The sequence below is a fragment of the Strigops habroptila genome, chromosome 12 (genome assembly GCF_004027225.2).
Source record: "Strigops habroptila isolate Jane chromosome 12, bStrHab1.2.pri, whole genome shotgun sequence".
NCBI lineage: Eukaryota > Metazoa > Chordata > Aves > Psittaciformes > Psittacidae > Strigops > Strigops habroptila.
Window position 1 is genome coordinate 12,382,346 of NC_044288.2, and position 17,611 is coordinate 12,399,956.

General features: G+C 42.6%; 1 protein-coding gene across 2 annotated transcripts in view; it reads right to left on the reverse strand.

Annotated features, from left to right (window-relative positions):
* Nucleotides 1–17,611, reverse strand: part of ADAMTS2 (ADAM metallopeptidase with thrombospondin type 1 motif 2) — a 175,597-nt gene that overhangs the window by 45,309 nt on the left and 112,677 nt on the right. For both annotated transcript variants that reach the window (XM_030504868.1, XM_030504869.1), the window contains one exon: nucleotides 9,441–9,643. In XM_030504868.1, the coding sequence (XP_030360728.1) occupies nucleotides 9,441–9,643 (203 nt within the window). The remainder of the gene's footprint in view (nucleotides 1–9,440; nucleotides 9,644–17,611) is intronic.

Below are 17,611 nucleotides of genomic sequence, written 5' to 3' on the forward strand. Positions count from 1 at the left end.
TGATGGTGAGGAGACAGCTTGGTTGAACCACGGCTCCAGGAGCAGCCTCCCATCCCACAGGGCATTTGCCTGGGCACCTGGGGAACATGCTGTGGGATGCCCGGGATCCAGGCTCCTTACGGGCTGATGAGCAGCTCTTTGGCTGGAAGATGGTGTGTGAAGAGCCCATGGCCATGAGTGGCTTCAGGGGCCACTATTTTCATAGTGGTGTAGAAGTAGCTAATCTGTTCAGATCTGTTGTGAACACCACCTCTGGAAATCAGATCATTTATTTACATGTCTAAATGAGACTTTAGAAGACTAACTTTAATTCATCTGTTTATAAAAATGTTCTACTTTTACTTTGAGGACCATTACTGAACACAGATTATAAAGACCTAAGACATAAACATGTGGTTTACCTTACAAAAATTCTTTCGCCCTGGAAAAAGACCCTTGCATGTTGTCAAGGGAGGCGAGGATAATAATTTGCCCCACTCTTTGTGTAGTGGGAAGAGAGCACATGCAACAAGGATATAAAGCTGAAATAAGCTGTAAATTACCTATACATGACATGAGTACTAAACAAAACCTTCTGTGTATAGAGGACAGTAAACAGAGCATGTAAATAAGTATTTAATTAGTTCATAAAGCATAATCCAAATTGCTGCACACCGCTTTCTCATTAACTTCCAGAGTTTAACCTAAGCCTCTTCTAACAATAGTTGAGTAACAGAACAACTGTATCGCTGCTGCATGCCAAACTGAAACTTGGCTCGAAAACGTTGATGGAACAGAACTAAAACACTGTTTGACTGTTCATGCAAATGACATCTAACAAACAAACTGTGAATGAACACAAGAGCACAAGCACTGTAAAGAGCCGCTTGGTTCTCTTGGGATACTGGATTTTCCACAAGACAGTGGGGCAATTCAAAGATCTGGGTCTTGGTTTCATTAATACGGATGAGCCCAACCCCTCTTCACATAGCAGCTGAATTGAACCCTCTGAGCCCTTCTCTAAGCTAAACTATTGCTTTACTGCTAGTGTCTCACTGCACATAGATAATACACTGAAAGAGATACTTCTCTTTTTTTCAGCATGGCCTAAATTGCACCTATTTGTTTCAGGAAGTTATTAAAGATACAAGGTCCAAGTGACTAAATGTTGCACTCTCAAATGTTCCTGAAATGTGCACACACCAAAAGGGCCTTCACAATTCCTAGCTCAGATTCTCCAAATTTCCACAGGAAGGTCGAGTTAAGCTAACGTAGTTCACTATATAGGGCACAAAATGCCCAACCAACCTGTGGAATTGGAAAGCTCCAGGTTCTCATCCAACTCAACTGCTCATTTGTTTCAAAGCAGAGATAATCAGATAATGGATATATACATCAGATTTCTGTGTAATAATTACACAAAGGTGTGAAAATGATCGCATAGTACTTTTACAGCATGGTGCCTCCATGTACTTCAGTAGGACATCCTGGTTCATATCAACATCTCCTGCTGTCACTGATCAGTAAGTATAACATTATGTTGCTGCATGGGAAAAGGAAGTACACAGATACCATCCCAAAACCCCAGCTCTTGAACTGAAGGCAGTGAACGCATTACATCTTGTTAGATGTCCTACAGTGATTCGGCATTTATAGAGGGTGATGAAGAAGGCTGGGTAAATCTCAAGGAATTCAAAGCATGGTGGAATACTCTAGAGACTTTCATCATGCTATTGTAGCTCACAAACTATTTTGGGATAACTTTGGTTTATTTTTCTGGGACATTTCAATCAAAGCAAAACATGCATTTCTATTTAAAGTTTCTGTTTAGAAATCAGGCATAGATTGGTGCTACATAAGAAAAACAAAGACTACTTTTTCTTCTGTCCCCCTCTGCTTATTTTATAATTCTTCTGCCCTGTGTAAGTTTGAAGTCAGCACAATAAGCATGTAGCATGCATCAAAAATCTCCAACTAAAGACAAGCTAAACATCTGTGAGATGCATCATGCTCTGTAAAAGAAGCAGTGCAAAGTTATTATTGAGCAAAGCAGGGCCCAATCCTAAAAGGCTGCTGTAACACAAATAGTAATAAGGAGCCTGCAGGTTTGCCTGTCTTGGTGCAGAGCAAGTTACCCGCTGACAGAGCTGGCAGGATTTGGGGGAAAGTCAGGTGGTTCCCTGCATCTCTAATTAAACCAATGCGCAATTGGAGAATAATCTGTATATTTTGGCAAGTCATTGACAAACTCATTCATGCAGCTTGAAGGAGTTCCCAGCCTTGCAAAGTATCTGCTATGCAAAATCCAACCCACTTCATCGCAAGACAGCTCCATACCGCTGAACCATAAATCATCGTGGCTGAGCTCATCCCGCGGCACCCTCTGCGGCTTGATGCGCTGCACCGCACGGTCGGGCAGGCACCACTTCCTCAGGCACCCTGAGCACACCCCTGATGGACATTGAAGACTTTCAACCTCTGGCTACCATCAACCTCTACCTCAAACGCTTCTGACCCAGCTACAGTGGCCCTCAGAGAGCATATCTAACCATCTACAGAGGGCACGATACAAGATGCAGTTTCTGCATCTGGCTCTTCAGCCACCGCAAATCGCTGATCCATCCAATCCAATTAGACAGCTCTTTGATCACCCAACCTCCTTTCTTAACTACTGTTGCAGAAACTACTGAAGGCTACGTGCTCCCGGGCAGAGCAGGAACGATGAGTAGATCCCTGCCAGAGAGATAGCGGAGAAGCTGGAGAGCATCAGCGCCTTCCCTATGGGATGGCAGAGCTCCTGGCAAGCCATTGTTTGAGCCCAGCCCGGGATGCAGCTCATTCATCAGATCACAATTATCTGCAGCAAAGCCTGGGTGCCTGGTGGGCATCCAGTGATTGTCTATTTCTGTAAGAAACGGCTGGTTTGAATTACAGAATAGGAACCAGAAATGTCACGGTGGATACAGAGCACAAACTTTTGTAATCTGACCCTCCCAAGAGCGTTCCCCTCTCACTTTACGTTTCTGTGTTCCCACTTCAAACACCACTATCCTCTTCGATTTTCATCACCTCCTTTATGCTTTTGAGGATTCCAAACTAACATTTCTAACATTCCCAAAGCTTCATCTTAATCCCACAGGAATAACATTACATTGATTCCTCACTATAGTGGACACACTATAGTCACATAGGAAGTTACCATGCAAAACCCAGGGCTCCCAATCTTCCTCTCTAGTCCTTACAAGGCATTTCTTCATTTCCTCAGAGAGGTACTTTTTTTTCCCTGAAATCTTTGTTGAACATCACAAGGAGAAAAGAATAATGAAAGCACACAACACACATGAAACTTAAAGGTCAAACTGTGATCTCAGATTTGGAAAACATCTATCATTCTGCTCAAAACCACAGGCAACAGGCAGTTTTAGAAGAGCTTGGCAATGTACACTGCAAAACAGAGATAAGTATCTGGCATTTTGAATGCAAATCCGAGTCAGAGTCCTGATTTACCTTCCGCGGTGTGAGAGTCAGTAGAAGTTACCAAGTCCAAGTTAGCTGCTTCTGATCAGAATGAAAAACATTCCCCAGAGCAGATGTGTTGGCAAGGCACTAGGTAGCTTCATGTTACAGGTCTCTATCTCATCTTTGACTGCAACATTGGCTTTAGAAAGGTCATAGGCTGTTTTCTGACTTCATGACTAATTTAGTTTTCTTAGTTCCTCCCTCAGGTTCTTGGAACTCTTCATTCTTGCCTACAAGCCACTGCTCTGAGAAGTTTACAGTTTTTCACTGTAAATTACCTTTGCACCAAAAGGCTCAGTATTTTTCCGAATTACAGTCTCAAGATCACCATAATAAAATCAACTATAGCATCATAAAATAATTAAGTAGATTCATTTATTACATTACTAGAACAGATTGGGGTGTGGTCAATGCAATAAATATAGTGACCTCTTCAAATCTAAAGTGGTTTGCTTAAGAAAAGCATCCAAAATTTTAAAGCTGATACTAATTATCCACACTCCATCACACAAACCACACTGTCACAACTCAAAAGTCAGTCAGTGCAATCTCTGTGGCTAAGGTTCATGTCAGCATTTGGAGTAAAGGAAAAATCTGTCTCTTAACAGTATCTACCCTCTACCTCAAGGATGGTACCAAACCCTGTGTGATGCTTTGGGTCATGTCCAACAGGGCAGCAAGGTACCTTCCAGTTAATAATAATGACCAATGCTCACCCAAATAGCACTGGAAATAATATGCTTGTGAAAATGATTAAAAGTTGTAAGAGATCAGAGATGGTATTTCCTGCAGGACCTCCTGAGTGCCCTTTGCAAGTGCAAATTCCACTCTAGTGTGACGATCAAGATAATGAACAAAAATCATCTTGTGAGGCATCTTCAGAAACTGTCTTTCTCACTAGTCACAGCCACTGGTTTATAATGAACAGTCTAAATGTGGAGTTAATTCACATGCATATATTTAAATTTTCAAACAAGCTGTAATTTAACTGTTGACAGCTGAAGTTCCTCAGATGAATAGAGCTGGACTTGCATTTGTTATCTCTGGAACTTCTTAGAGTTAGTTCGGATATGAAATGTACATATTGAAATAAACTGATTTGAACTAATGAGTATTGGTGCTTATGAATTATTTACTTTCTAAAAATCCAGTGAATTCTCTATTACTGAAATATCCTTCCCATCTAAAAAGAAATGCTTTTTAGTTTAAAAAACATGATTCTGAATATAGGGTGCCTCATTATTTCAAAGTATTTTTAACAGCTTGAATTAGACATGCTTTCAGGTTTCCATCCAACTGCCAGCTAGAAACTGATGGCATTTCTGCCCTTTCCTCTCAATAGGGACTTGCTGTTCTGTACCTGCAAATCTTCATCCCTCATCAGCCAGAGACAGGAAAGCAGAAATCTCATCTATAATAGTAGTATCATGTACATCCTATTAAAGAGGACAGATAACATATTCAACAGTGCCTCAGGGCCACAATTTCAAAGACGTGTAGCACTGAAAGATGCAGGTGAAAGTCTCCAGGGACTTTCCAAAGTCTCTAGCTTTATAACTCCCATTGATTTCAGTTATTCAAATGAAAAGTTGTTTAATGTATTTGTTCTGGAAATGGAGTTTCACTTAAAGTCTGGGAGAGACATAATCCCACGGGCTAGTTTTTAAAACTGATTCTTACTGATTTCAAAGGCAGGTAAATGACTAAATACTCGGATAAATCTAGCCCAGAGCGAGGCATAAATCCTATTTAGGATCTATGCCCCTTTGAAATACTGGCAGTTAGGCACCTATCTACTTTGAGGAGATGAGTTTTAACATTCCAAGCATTTCAGCCATATATCTACTACACAGATGTAACAGATACTAACCTCTAAGTATTGCAGTATCACATCTTTTACAGTAAAGGAATGGAAAGGAAATTTAAAGACTTTTGCCTTGAAAATTGTTGAAACTTATACAATTGGACTGTATGCCATCAATCCAGCCTGTCCAGATCCCTCTGTAGAGCCTTCCGGCCCTGAAGCAGGTCAACATTCCTGCCCAGCTTGGTGTCACCTAAAAAGTTACTGAAGGTGCGCTCGATCCCCTCATCCAGGTCACTGATCATAGGAAGTCACCAATAAAGATACTGAACAGAGCTGGCCCTAGTACTGAGTCCTGAGGAACAACATTTGTGACCAGCCACCAACTGGATTTAACTCCATTCACCACCACTCTCTGGGCTCAGTCATCCAGCCAGTTTTTTTACCCAGAGAACAGTACTCCCATCCAAGCCACTTAGCTCAATAATGTCCATTTAGCACCCTGCTCCTCCTCTCAAAGCATCCTGCAGTGAAATCCTTTTGTTTCCTAACAAACAAGATAATCCTCCAACACCACTTCCAGCCTTTTCTAATATTTCCCAAACACCTGCATGACCAAACAAAATCCCTGGGGTTTTTAGCCTTCTTCTTGCTGAAACTGAATCACCTTCCGTGTTCCTGAGCGAACTACAGAGCTGCAAGATACCGCTCAAATCTCTCTCCTCTGTTGCAATGCTCCTGCATGCTATAAATACAAAGTTAATTTGTGCAATGTGTGGGCTCACGCTTGGAAATGCAGAGGACTGTGCAAGCTAATATCCTTTCCAGGAAAAAACACAGCATGACGTACGAAAGAAAATGGTGCAAGCAAAAGGCAGCCGAGGGTCTCTAATGTGAAAACAATGGCATATTTTCCAAAGACAGACTGAATGTCCTGGTGGTGCTGAGCAGAGAAAAGAGAGGATGTCAAGAGAAACCGGAGTTTTTGTATGAGGAAATGACTGGAGGATGAAAAGGGGGTGGCAAGAGGCCGAGCTCACTGCGGTGAAACGGCTGGCGAACAGTCAGGCGATACATGGCTGCAACCCAAAGTGTTAAAACTCCTCTGGAGTCAATCACCATTCGTTTGGGAGTGACTTCATTTCCAAACTTTGGGATAAATATTAGCACAGCTATCTGAGATAGCCAGGACACCCAGCCCCTGTTTTGTCTCACTTTATGGCTTTTAGGTGTGGACTGTAACACATCACTTGAGCAGCACAAAACAGATTTACTGAATAAGTCATTGCACTGGGCTTGACAAAAAATACTGTTTTGATTGGGTTGGTGGTAGGGTTCCACCCAAGATCCCTGAGAAAAGTTAGTCAAGGACAACTGCTCACACCATCATGCACAATAAAATCGAGCAAACTGGGGAGAAGAAGCCATGCTGGGAGTTGCTTCTGGGAAAGTGACGTCATGTATCCAGGTGCTTGGGCATAAGGGAGGATTCACCTGGGATTTATTTCACTTTTGGAACTACAGAAATTCAACTATTTGATCATCCTCTTATCTCCAGTAAATACTTCCACTATTATGCATTCTTTGATTTCATGCTTACTACCTTGTTACTGTACAAAGCTAATTGATTACATCCATAAAACCAGCAGGGTACCACACAATCTAGTGGTTATGGTAGGATCTTCCACCAGATTTAAAAAGACAGCTGGAATTTTTTCTACCTGTCTCTTCTTTTTCAGCTACCCTTGGACCTATGCATCTCATTAGAAACATACTGCATACATGTGACCCCTAACAGCCAGAGACCCTGAGGCTTTTTATATTGGACCCATTTTCTACAAAATTAAAAAAACAAAACGAACTACTCAAGGAGGTAAAAGAGAGGACAATGGGGGAGTCCCTGAGTAAGTTTCAGCAAAGGAGACCACAGGAATGGCCTAAACAGAAACATGTTTTGCATCCAGCTAGCAATGAAGGCAAGAGCTGCAGGAGCTGCCAGCTGGAGTTACACTGCCAAGGGGATGGAGAAGTTCCACGTTGTGATGTCCCTTAACATGATGCAGGTCTCCAGCATCGCCTGGGATCTGCAGTAACAAACTCCTCTTGCCTCTCTATTCTGGAGCAACACTTGGACAGATGGAAACAGAACCGGTTACCATCACCCATCACTCTGCTAAATACAGACTCTAGAAACCAGCTGAGTTTTGAAGAAGAAAAGAACAAGACAACACTGACAACTGCCAAAGACTATTCAGAGCCTTCTCAAGAGGCCTTGTGGATTTTAAACTGCTCCTCATATTCGCACACAGAGCAAGGGACACATCCTCAGTCCCCAAAAGACACGTCTCTCCCAACAGAACAGCTACTGCCTATGCCAAGAGCTGCTACAGCCCTATGGGGATGGTTACACAGGCTGCACTTTCTAAACCACTTGCACAGACAGCATGCTGAAAAGTTGTTATTCCTTACAATTTGTGTGTTGGATGGTTTGCTAAAATTAGGAAAAAGTATATTCCAGAACTGGAACATTTAGGGCTTCTTTAACCATTACTGTATATTTTAATTCTTAAAAATAGATTTAAGTGACATGATAAGTAAAGAGTCCTGTTTAATCCATTTTAGTCACATTCCTGGTTTGGCCTGTTTGGCTTGTTAATTTAGAGATGTATAAAACCATCTGTTTCACTGTAGACTTTGTTTTAAGCCTCAGAGGAAACAAACCACACAAATAAATGAAATTCACTATGTCATTTCTGTTAGAATATATGTATTTACAGCCATCAGAGCAGACACTAACTACCCTATAACTCTAATGCTAGTGCAGGTTTTTAACTATTTACAATACTGTTATAAAAAATCAGTGCAACTGAATTTATATCACACAAGCGTTTTTCTTAAATTGTATTCCACCTCCCATTTAGAGTGAAAAACGGTGACATTCTACACATTGTTAAAAGAATGCAATAAAGAAAGAAAAAAACCAAGCTTCATAATTAAAAAAATATATCTTGGAAAAAAATACATCCCAAGCAAAATGTACCTCACAGCCTGGATTTCTGTCCATATATCTGCGTCTATGGTTTGTAATGCCAAGTAGTCACCTACAGACACTCATCCTCTTGACATCACTTCAACAGCATACTCTATTTGTCAAAAACAGAGCAGACCTACAATTTTTTACTCAACAATATTTCACTAGGAGCACACATTCAGTGAACCTGAAGTTTTTAGAGAAGTGTGTTTTATTGAGAAAAGACTCCTGTTGCAGATGGGAATGAGAAGGAAGAAAGTCATTCCAAATGAGTTGTCTGTGAAGGGGGCTACCGCTCACTTCCACTTTTTGGCCAGAAGAATAAAACATGTTTTGGTTTTCATCTGTAATAGAAATGATTTTTCAAAACTTGATTATTTTCCCAGGTTATTGACCAAGGTACTAGAGGGCTGCTGTGCCTGCTGCACTGATATTTAGAAAGAAAAAGTAGTTCTTTCAAATACAATATTCTCTGGTGTCTCCTTTCATCACTTCTACACTATAAACTCTGCTGCACAGACTATGGTTCTGAAGGGTAAATATTTAACTAAAGAAACCTAAAGATGTCAGTCATGGAGTAAATACTAAATCAGTTTAAGAAAGTTCAGTGATAAACTGCATAACATTTTATTGCAGGGTGAGCAAGGAGTAGGTTGGCGGCCTGGGACTTAAGGTGGTTGTTGAGGAATCAAAAGGATTTAACTGAGTAGTTTTAAAAATGTATAAACCAATCAAAGTTTCTAATAGAACCTCATCTGAAGAGAGTTCTCCAAACCATGTTTTTCAGTAGGGAGCTTAGGTTAAGCAAATATACAGCTAAAACATAATGACTTCCAAGAACGTGAGCCCCTGACCCTGTGCCCCCATCCACCAAAGCACATAAGCAGGACTTTGAACATTTTAAGAGTCCTACAGTCAGCTTCTTTCTTGGCCCCTTTTTCTTCTTTTCCCTCTCCCCTTTTGGCTTTTCTGAAAGTGGCCTGGATTTTCATCCTAGGGTTATTTTATCTCCTGCCACAAGAAAAACCTGTTATGTCTTATTCAAATGGCTAAACCAATCTACATTCACATTCCTTCCCATGGTGCAGTTAGTGAGGTTATACTCACAATATTCATCAAGGTCAGCAGATACTTCTGGACATGTTCTTTCCCATGGAATTGAACAACTGAGTCATCAACCCCCAGAAGGACTTCAATGTTGTAATCATCCTCCGTCGCATGCCTTCGATAGCGCTGCCTCGATCTATGCACCCGGTCTTCAATAAAGCTCAACGCACTGTCGAGACTGTCCAGATTAGTGAGGTTAGCAGCTGAAACCAAACAGACAAACAGGTTGTCAACCAAGAGAGGTTCAGGCTTAGGTCTCAGCTAAGCTTGTGTAAATGTGAAGTAGCAGAGTTTGTTATGTTCTGTGTATTATATAACAGCATTAGTTTCACTTAATGTCAATTAAAAATAACCTAAACAAGAGAGAAATCTGACCCAAAAGATTTTTACTTTGCAAAGTAAAAGCAATACTGCGTAATAAATACAAGGTCAAAAGGAGAGCAAGTTATACTGATGTCTCCATGAGAAGAATATAGCTGTTTGTAGTAAATTACTTACTGCTTAAAAGTACTTGTAACAAAAATATACCACTCAGAGGTCTTGTGCTACCAAGGATATCCTCCATTTCAGAACAATTGAAGACAGACATCATACTTCAAATACTGATCTTACTGCCCACAGAAGACAAGTGCAGTTGCCCATATATCCTTTTTCTATCCAGGCAGGTAGTAACAAACCAATCCTTCCTGCTTCGACGCATGAGCTACTTTCCTAGATGCATACATGCAATTCAACAGTAGCAACATGGATCTTCTTTATCGTTACAATTCAGGAACACAGTTTAGATATTAAAGTAATTAATTTATAACTAGGTTCACAATGTTTTTAACAGCTTTTCATCCTTCATTCCCAATTTGCCATGTCACTTTGAATTATTGTATGTCAAAGACCAATCCATCAGGCACAATAGTAGCCAACTTTATTACTAACGATTAGTAACAGTCCCTGTGATATGAAAGGCACGTTCTCCGACAGGATGGGATACAGTTAATGAGGCACTTACCTACTAAAAATTAACATGAAAATATGGAATCTTGACATTTCACTCTACAGAATAACAATGATTGCCATTAATATCATTATTATCATTTGCATTTCAAGAGAAGCCCCACAGAGAACCTCTTGATTTCAGAGAATGTCAGGAAAAGACTTGCTCAGAGAGGCAAAGAAAGGCGTGAGAGTGTTTTGGATTGATTAAAGGTTCCCAGTGCTTAGTTCACAGAAACATAATAGGAAGCAAAGGAAGGAAGCTAAAGCCGTCATCTTCAAAGCAGAAACAAGAAACAACTCTTGGAAATGTTACAGAAGTGGATTCTCCATCTTCATTTATTGAAGTTTTCACATCAAAACTGGCTGCTTGGGAAGGGATGAGTGAGTCATCAGATCACTGGGCTCATTACTACAACGACTGCACTCTTGCCTTAAGGTCACTGCCTCAGGCTTCTGCTTCAGCATGTCTCGGGCAATGTGCAGCCTGAGTAGAGTCCCCCATAGATTCCCACTGTGGTGACAACACCACACCAACCTGTACAGCCCCTGGCTGCCAGGAGGGATGCACACCCATCCTCCATGGTGCTTCAGGCTGTGCCTTGTGTGGTGAGATCCTTGCCTCTATGCCTCCTAGAAGAGACCTCCAGTCAAAGGACAGTCCCCAAAAGACACATTTGCCTGAGCAATGTGTCCAATATGTCCTTACCATTTCTCCAGCACGCTTCAAGGCCATGCTTGTAATGAGACCCGCAGCTACAACCCACCGTACTGCACCAGCAGAGCTCAACTCACACACTGGACAGAGAGAAAGCCACACACGCTGGTCCTACATCCCCATGGAGCCACCACATCCTTCTCCTGAGAGAGCAGCAGTTAATGTGGCTAATAAGCACAACCACTGTGTTCTCATTACAAACCTCAAGGCTCCAGCAGCTCCTGGGGCTGCAAGTTTTTAAAATTAGTCTGGTCAGAATCCATGCTTCAGCATGAAAATTCTCTATTCAGGCAGAGTCCAGCCGTCACTCCAAGGTTTACTGTGGAGGAGGAACGGGTCCTTGCAGCAATGGAGACAGCTCTTTACCAGCGCTCAAAACCGGCCGAACAGCCAGCTCTAGCTCTACCTAATGGTTTACTCCACCAGGAAAATCTCAGTGTTAAGCCTTGCTAGCACCCAGCAGTAATTACCTAGCTATCACAGCAGTCCCATGGGATTCGCTATGGGATCGTGGAGCAATCATACATTGACGATCTATGAGGCAAATCACAGTTACTGTAAAATTTGACCATAAATCTTACAAGTTCTCTAGAAAAGTAAGACTAGGCTGGCAGGGGCTGCAGGTCATGTCGTCTCTCTGCTGCTCACCAAGAACTACAGCAATCAGCAGTGAGGCCAAAGCCATCAGCCCTGCTGTTGCAGAGCTGCAGTGCTGGGCAGGCGGGAGAGCCGAGCCTGCACTGCGGCTGCAGACGGGCAGCTCTGCTGCTGGGGGGGTGTTATTCTGGTGGATGGTTGGCGGTCAAGGTATCAAGAGCTTCTGTGCTTTCATTTCTCTCTCTTCTGTGTCAAAGTCAAACTAACTCCTAGTGCAGTATCTTTATTCCTGCTGTGAGTAAATCAGCCAGAGGCGAAATGTGATCCTACCATCCTGCAGTGAAACTGCTTGTCCTCCCTCTCTGCTCCTCACTTCATCACTGTCACACTAATCCTTACAGTCCTGCTGACTCCTTGAGGAAAGTTATCAGGAGGTTCCCTGGGAGTCATCTTGCTGCCAGTGGGTGCCAACCAACTACTTTAAACTTTGCTTGGAGCATAAAAATGCCCCAAATCTACAGTTACCTTCACCCCTCAAGTGCTATCCCTCAAGACAACATGCCCTGTGGGCTCTAGTACCTCTGAGGCACCAACCCAATGTGCTTCTTCCCAGCAGAGAGCAAGCTGCATCGGCTCCAGCTGGTGCTGGAATCATCCTAAAACCAGCAGCACAGTTCAAAACATTAACTGTAGCTGCAAGGTTTTTGATTCATATCCTGATTTCCCACCAGTGTCCTTTCTCGGGAGGCTCTTCTGGGACAGGCAGGGATGCCTCCACACACAGCCTGACCACACACCACATGGACTCCTCCTCCAGCGCTGCTCTGCATCTTGGTCTCTTGGATGATGGACTGGCCCATGCTGTGCTCTTCCCATGTTGGATTTGCTCCTAAGTGACAGTTACATCCATATCAAATTAATACCTGTGTCTTACCAAAGAGGAAGCGAAAAAAGTTGCATCTGTAGTAAATGAGACATTTTTCATGTTTTGGCATCTCAACTTTCCTTAGCTAACATCAGTAACTCGGTTGTATCATTGTACTGCTAACAATACACTAGGAAAGCTGAAGAGAAAAACTCCAAGAACTAAGACACCAAACTCCTTCACATTTTCCTTCTGATCAGCCCTGCACTTTGCACAATAAAATCCCAAAAGTCATCTCAAACTGCACTGTGTTTAACTAAATCATCCCAAGACCTCTCCATCAGATGTTCATTTTCAGCAACTTTTGCCAAATCAGTGCATCAGCCACTAATTATTGGTGCCAACTTTGTTCTCCGTCTCCCAAGAGCAGACACTTGGCATTTGCAGGGGCTAACAATAGCCTGTGTTGAAACCTTCTCCTTGCTCCCGCTAGGAAAAATTCACATTTGTGAAAATTAACCACTGAGAGGCAAGGCTGTGTTTTCCTCTTGTGCTGCTCATGCAGAATAATTCAAAAGGACAGCAGCACTGTAACAGTTCACCCAAAAATCCCTCAAATTACCTCTTTTTTCTAAAGCCAGCTAAAAACTCATTGATATTTCAGTGATTTTCTCCTAACCCTGCAGATTCTCTCCCAGAAGAGGAATAAAAAGTGCCCAAGTTGTCGATAGACGGGAAACTCGTGCTTCTGGCTTCAGCACAAAATCAGGAGCCAGGCAGCCTGGCTTGTGCTCCTGCCCCTGACATAGACTATGCCCATGGTGCTGCGAGATACAGAAGGCAGCTGGGAGCCGGGGAGCAAAACTACCAAGGGAAAAGCACATGCACAATCCTGCTTGATGCTGCAGCCTGGAGTTTTTAGGTGCCCTCCATTTTTTCTTGCAGTTAACACAGATCCTAACTGCTCCGAGGCAGCAAAGTCCTAGTTGTTTGCTGACTCAAAGGTCCGCATCTGTGACAGCCCCAGTGATGCATTAATATATGTGGAGTACCTCAAGACCTAAAGAGGACAGGTCTTTATACAGTGCAGGTGCAAACTGCTTACAGCATTACACGTCATACACAATCCCTCTGCTCTGCTCCCTTCTCCTGAGCAATGTGCAATATCCCAACCTTTTACCCAAACTGTTCCACTTTTCAATCTAGTATTTTACTTCTTGTATTGGCTCTACCTGAGCTTCCACGTTCACTGGGACTAGAGGTATCAACACCCACTACCACATCAGCATCATGCAGCCTGGCTCCGATCCCCATCTCTACGACAGGGAAAATTCACACTGACACAAACATCAGTTTTGGCTTTGCAGGTCTTCAGAAGAATTCTCCATCTGTGACAGTTTGGGATGTCTGACAACACCTTACTTTCTGGGAATTTTTGCCTTGCTCATTAATCTTTGCTATCATGTGCTTTACAGAAACCTAATTACATGACATCTTCTGATTCTGCCTTACCCATCGTGGCAGGCAAAGCTCAAACAGATGCTGTGAGTTACTGAAGCATGAACATACTGTCTGCCACGAAAACCGCCTCTCCCTGTGTTTCCTGTCACTCCCTTTAGGACATCCACCAATGCACAGTTGCTGGATTGTGATCTTGTTTTGTTTTTTTCATGATCCCTTTCAAATGGGGTCAGGGAAATACGGCTGCACATACAGTTCTTAAAGAGTCCTTTATGAAGCTTCAATAGGACCAGTTAAGGGTTCCCCAATCTCCCAGCAGTGATATTGTCCTAATAAAGCAGTCTCAAACTTTTTACCTCCTCTTTCTAATAGGGGAAAGGGACTTTCTGGCAAGCCCAGAGCAGAGAGACCAGGACAGGGAGACTGAACTGCTGTCATGTTCACAGCCATCATCTGCAGCTTGTCAGCACAGCAATGCACTGGATTTCCTTTTCCAATAGGAATGTGCAGCACTCAGACCAGCCAGCCACCGTTTCAAATGCAGTTTGTTTGCTTGTGCAGACATTTCATCTGTCACTGCAGGAGCAGACAAACACCTGAGCCGACTGCTGAGCACCATCTCTGCAGCCTCACAAGGATCAGCACTTCTGACACGCTGTTTTGCCACTGATCTCCACCCCTGGGACACACTCCTGAAGGGACTCCCAGCTTCCCATTCATTCATGTGGCTTTCTGCAAAACACCAGCTTGTTTTTGCCTTTTTAACCCCAGTGACTGAGCCTGAGCACCAGTGAAGCACAATTGGAGCTTGTTGTGTTGTGGTGGCACCATAGCTGTGCATACAGCGCTGCGACAGCACAGAAGTGCAGGGCAGCCACCCCTGCTCAGCTGCATCAAAGCTGGTGATGCTGCCACTCTGAGCCTAGAGCATCACAGCATAGGCAGGAGGCAAACGCAGGAGGAACAGTCTGTGTGGCAGAAGGAAGCAGGGTGGACTTGCTTTAGCTCTCAGCTTCCCACTGCTCAAGTACATCTGCACCTCTGGAAAAGTACCAGACGCCCTCGACAGCTTGACAAAGAACTGCTCTTTTGGGAATTGCACCTTAAATCACAAGTCATCCTTCTGTAACGCTCCCTGCCACTCGTATGCTGTAGGCTTCTGTTGTGTCTATCCTCTGAGATCAACCGGCTCCCCGGTTAGCCCCCAATTAGCCTGTTCATGTATTCTAAAATCCTCATTTGTCTTCCACGGTAAATTGAAGCACAACTCATGGAGGGTGAAGGAAACAATGAACAGTCAACAAATCCTGCTTTTTACCCCCTGGAAATTTTCTCTCCCATTTTTAAGTTCTACTTGGGGTTTTGTTTTTCATTGCAGTTGCACACGATTGTGACATGTTTTGTTCATTGGCTAATCAATAGTTTCTCTGATTTTAAAACAATTTTAAACTGATTTCTGCTGGTTTTAAAGCCCTGCTCACCTTCTTCTTTGTTTTCTTTTTTGTTTTCCAGATGTCCTCTATTTGTCTTCTCTCCCCTCACCATCTTGCTCAGATACATTGGTCTTTCATAATTTATAATTCTCTTTCCCATACCACAGTCTGCATTTGGACCCTTCTGCTATAGATCATTTATAAGGAAACTGGGAAATCCAGCAAGGTGAATTAAAATGGAAGAGAGCTCCTGTTAGGTGAAAGCAAATTGAAAATGGTCTAAACAAGAGAAGCAAATCACACACGGTGCACTGGGTACATGATACCAAGTTAGCCCTGTTTAAAAGGCATCCCCAGGAGGGCGCTGCCCCAACACAGCTTTAACTTGGTGCTCAATTTTCATAGGATTCTTGTGATTTCTCAAACCACAGGTTAACACAGTGGCTGCTACTTGGTAAACCCTTAACAAAGAGCAATCATTGCAGCAGAACTCTCTTTCGGGGTGTGTTCAAATTCCATCTCTTCCACTTTTTTACATAAACCAAAAGCAAGACCACACCTAGTAGTCGTAAAGACCCGGCATGCACCAGGCATCCTCACCCAGGTTACAAATCCTTGTCCTGCCTTTATCTGCAAAGAAGGAATTTATTGGAAACTTTTGGGCTGCATGCCTTGCTCACCAATGATCTCATTACAAGCTCCCTGCCTCTTAATTTAGAGCAATGCCATTTCTAGTCAACTCACATTTTAAGACGGAACCTGCTCCACCTTTCATCTGTCCAGGGAAGTTTGCCACAGGTGTCAGGGTAAGCTGGGTTAGGCTCTCAAAAATAGGTCTCAGATTCCAGCTGCAAGAAGGCCAGCAGATATGACAGCTGAACTCCTCTTGGAATGGTTTGGTCATGGCACGAGAAATCAGGAGGAGCTCAAACTATTTAACAGTGTTTCAAATACTGTGTTATTTGGGCCTTTAGAGAGCAATTCTTGTAAAGTTCTTGGTACAGAAGAATTGTCCCATATTTGCAGAATGAATGCACATTCTTGCAAACACACAGTCACAATCACTGTTCCCTTTCTTTCTTTGTCTCCTATACAACAGCACAGTGACTTTAAATCTCAAGACATACTCAAGTTCCTGCCTGAATCAGAGCTATAACAAATAACAAAGCTGAAAGCTATCGAAGTGGCAAAACAGGGGAGAACTTTCAAAACTGAAAGGAAAGGAACTGTGTTTTTGGAAGGCTAAACCAATTAGCACAGTGACAATGGTGCAGTGGACACCATGGCAAACAGCCCGGCGAGAGGTACTGGGAATAACCACAGGTAGATGTTGCCAGGGAGATCTCTTCCAGCATGTCACAACAAAGAAAGAAGGTATCACAATACTAGAAAGAAAAGTTGAAAACTAAATTGATCTCATCAGGGCCACAGTCACACAATGAATAACATGAAGATGAGAGATAATTGCACTGTTAAAAGATTAAGTGAGAGCAAGATAAGAGAATACCCTGGGCTAAAACATTATTTCTTTTTTTCCAAATGGTGAAACATGTTGTGTTACCATTTCAACTTTCATATTACAACAGAATAGTCAGAAAGGGGAAATGAAAGGAATGGCAAACCAGCCAGACAAATCAATCTGGGAGACATGGTTGAAATGGTCTTTGAGAACAGAATATAATTTTTTTCCAACAGCAAAACTTATCCTTCAGAAACTTTTCAACTATCAACTTCATTAATGCAAGCACAGGTTTCACAATTTAGCATCTACTAATGAATGAGCAAGATGTTTCTAACTCAGTGCTTAAAAGTAAGCTCAACAAGGGGCAAAAAAAAGCTACTTAATTTATGGGCCAATGTCTAAGTTTCACTGACTTAACTGACTGTGTCTGGGAAATGCTTATCTTGCAAATATTTGAGCAAGTCATCGTAAACTGGCCTTTATTGCAGAACATGTTGCCTTTGAGCAACCTGGTCTACTGGAAGGTATCTCTGCCTATGACAGGGGGCTGGAATTGGATGAACTTTAAGGTCCCTTCCAACCCAAACCAGCCTGTGATTCTAGGATTTCCTACATCCCACCTATTCAAAGAGCCCACGGATGCCCCAG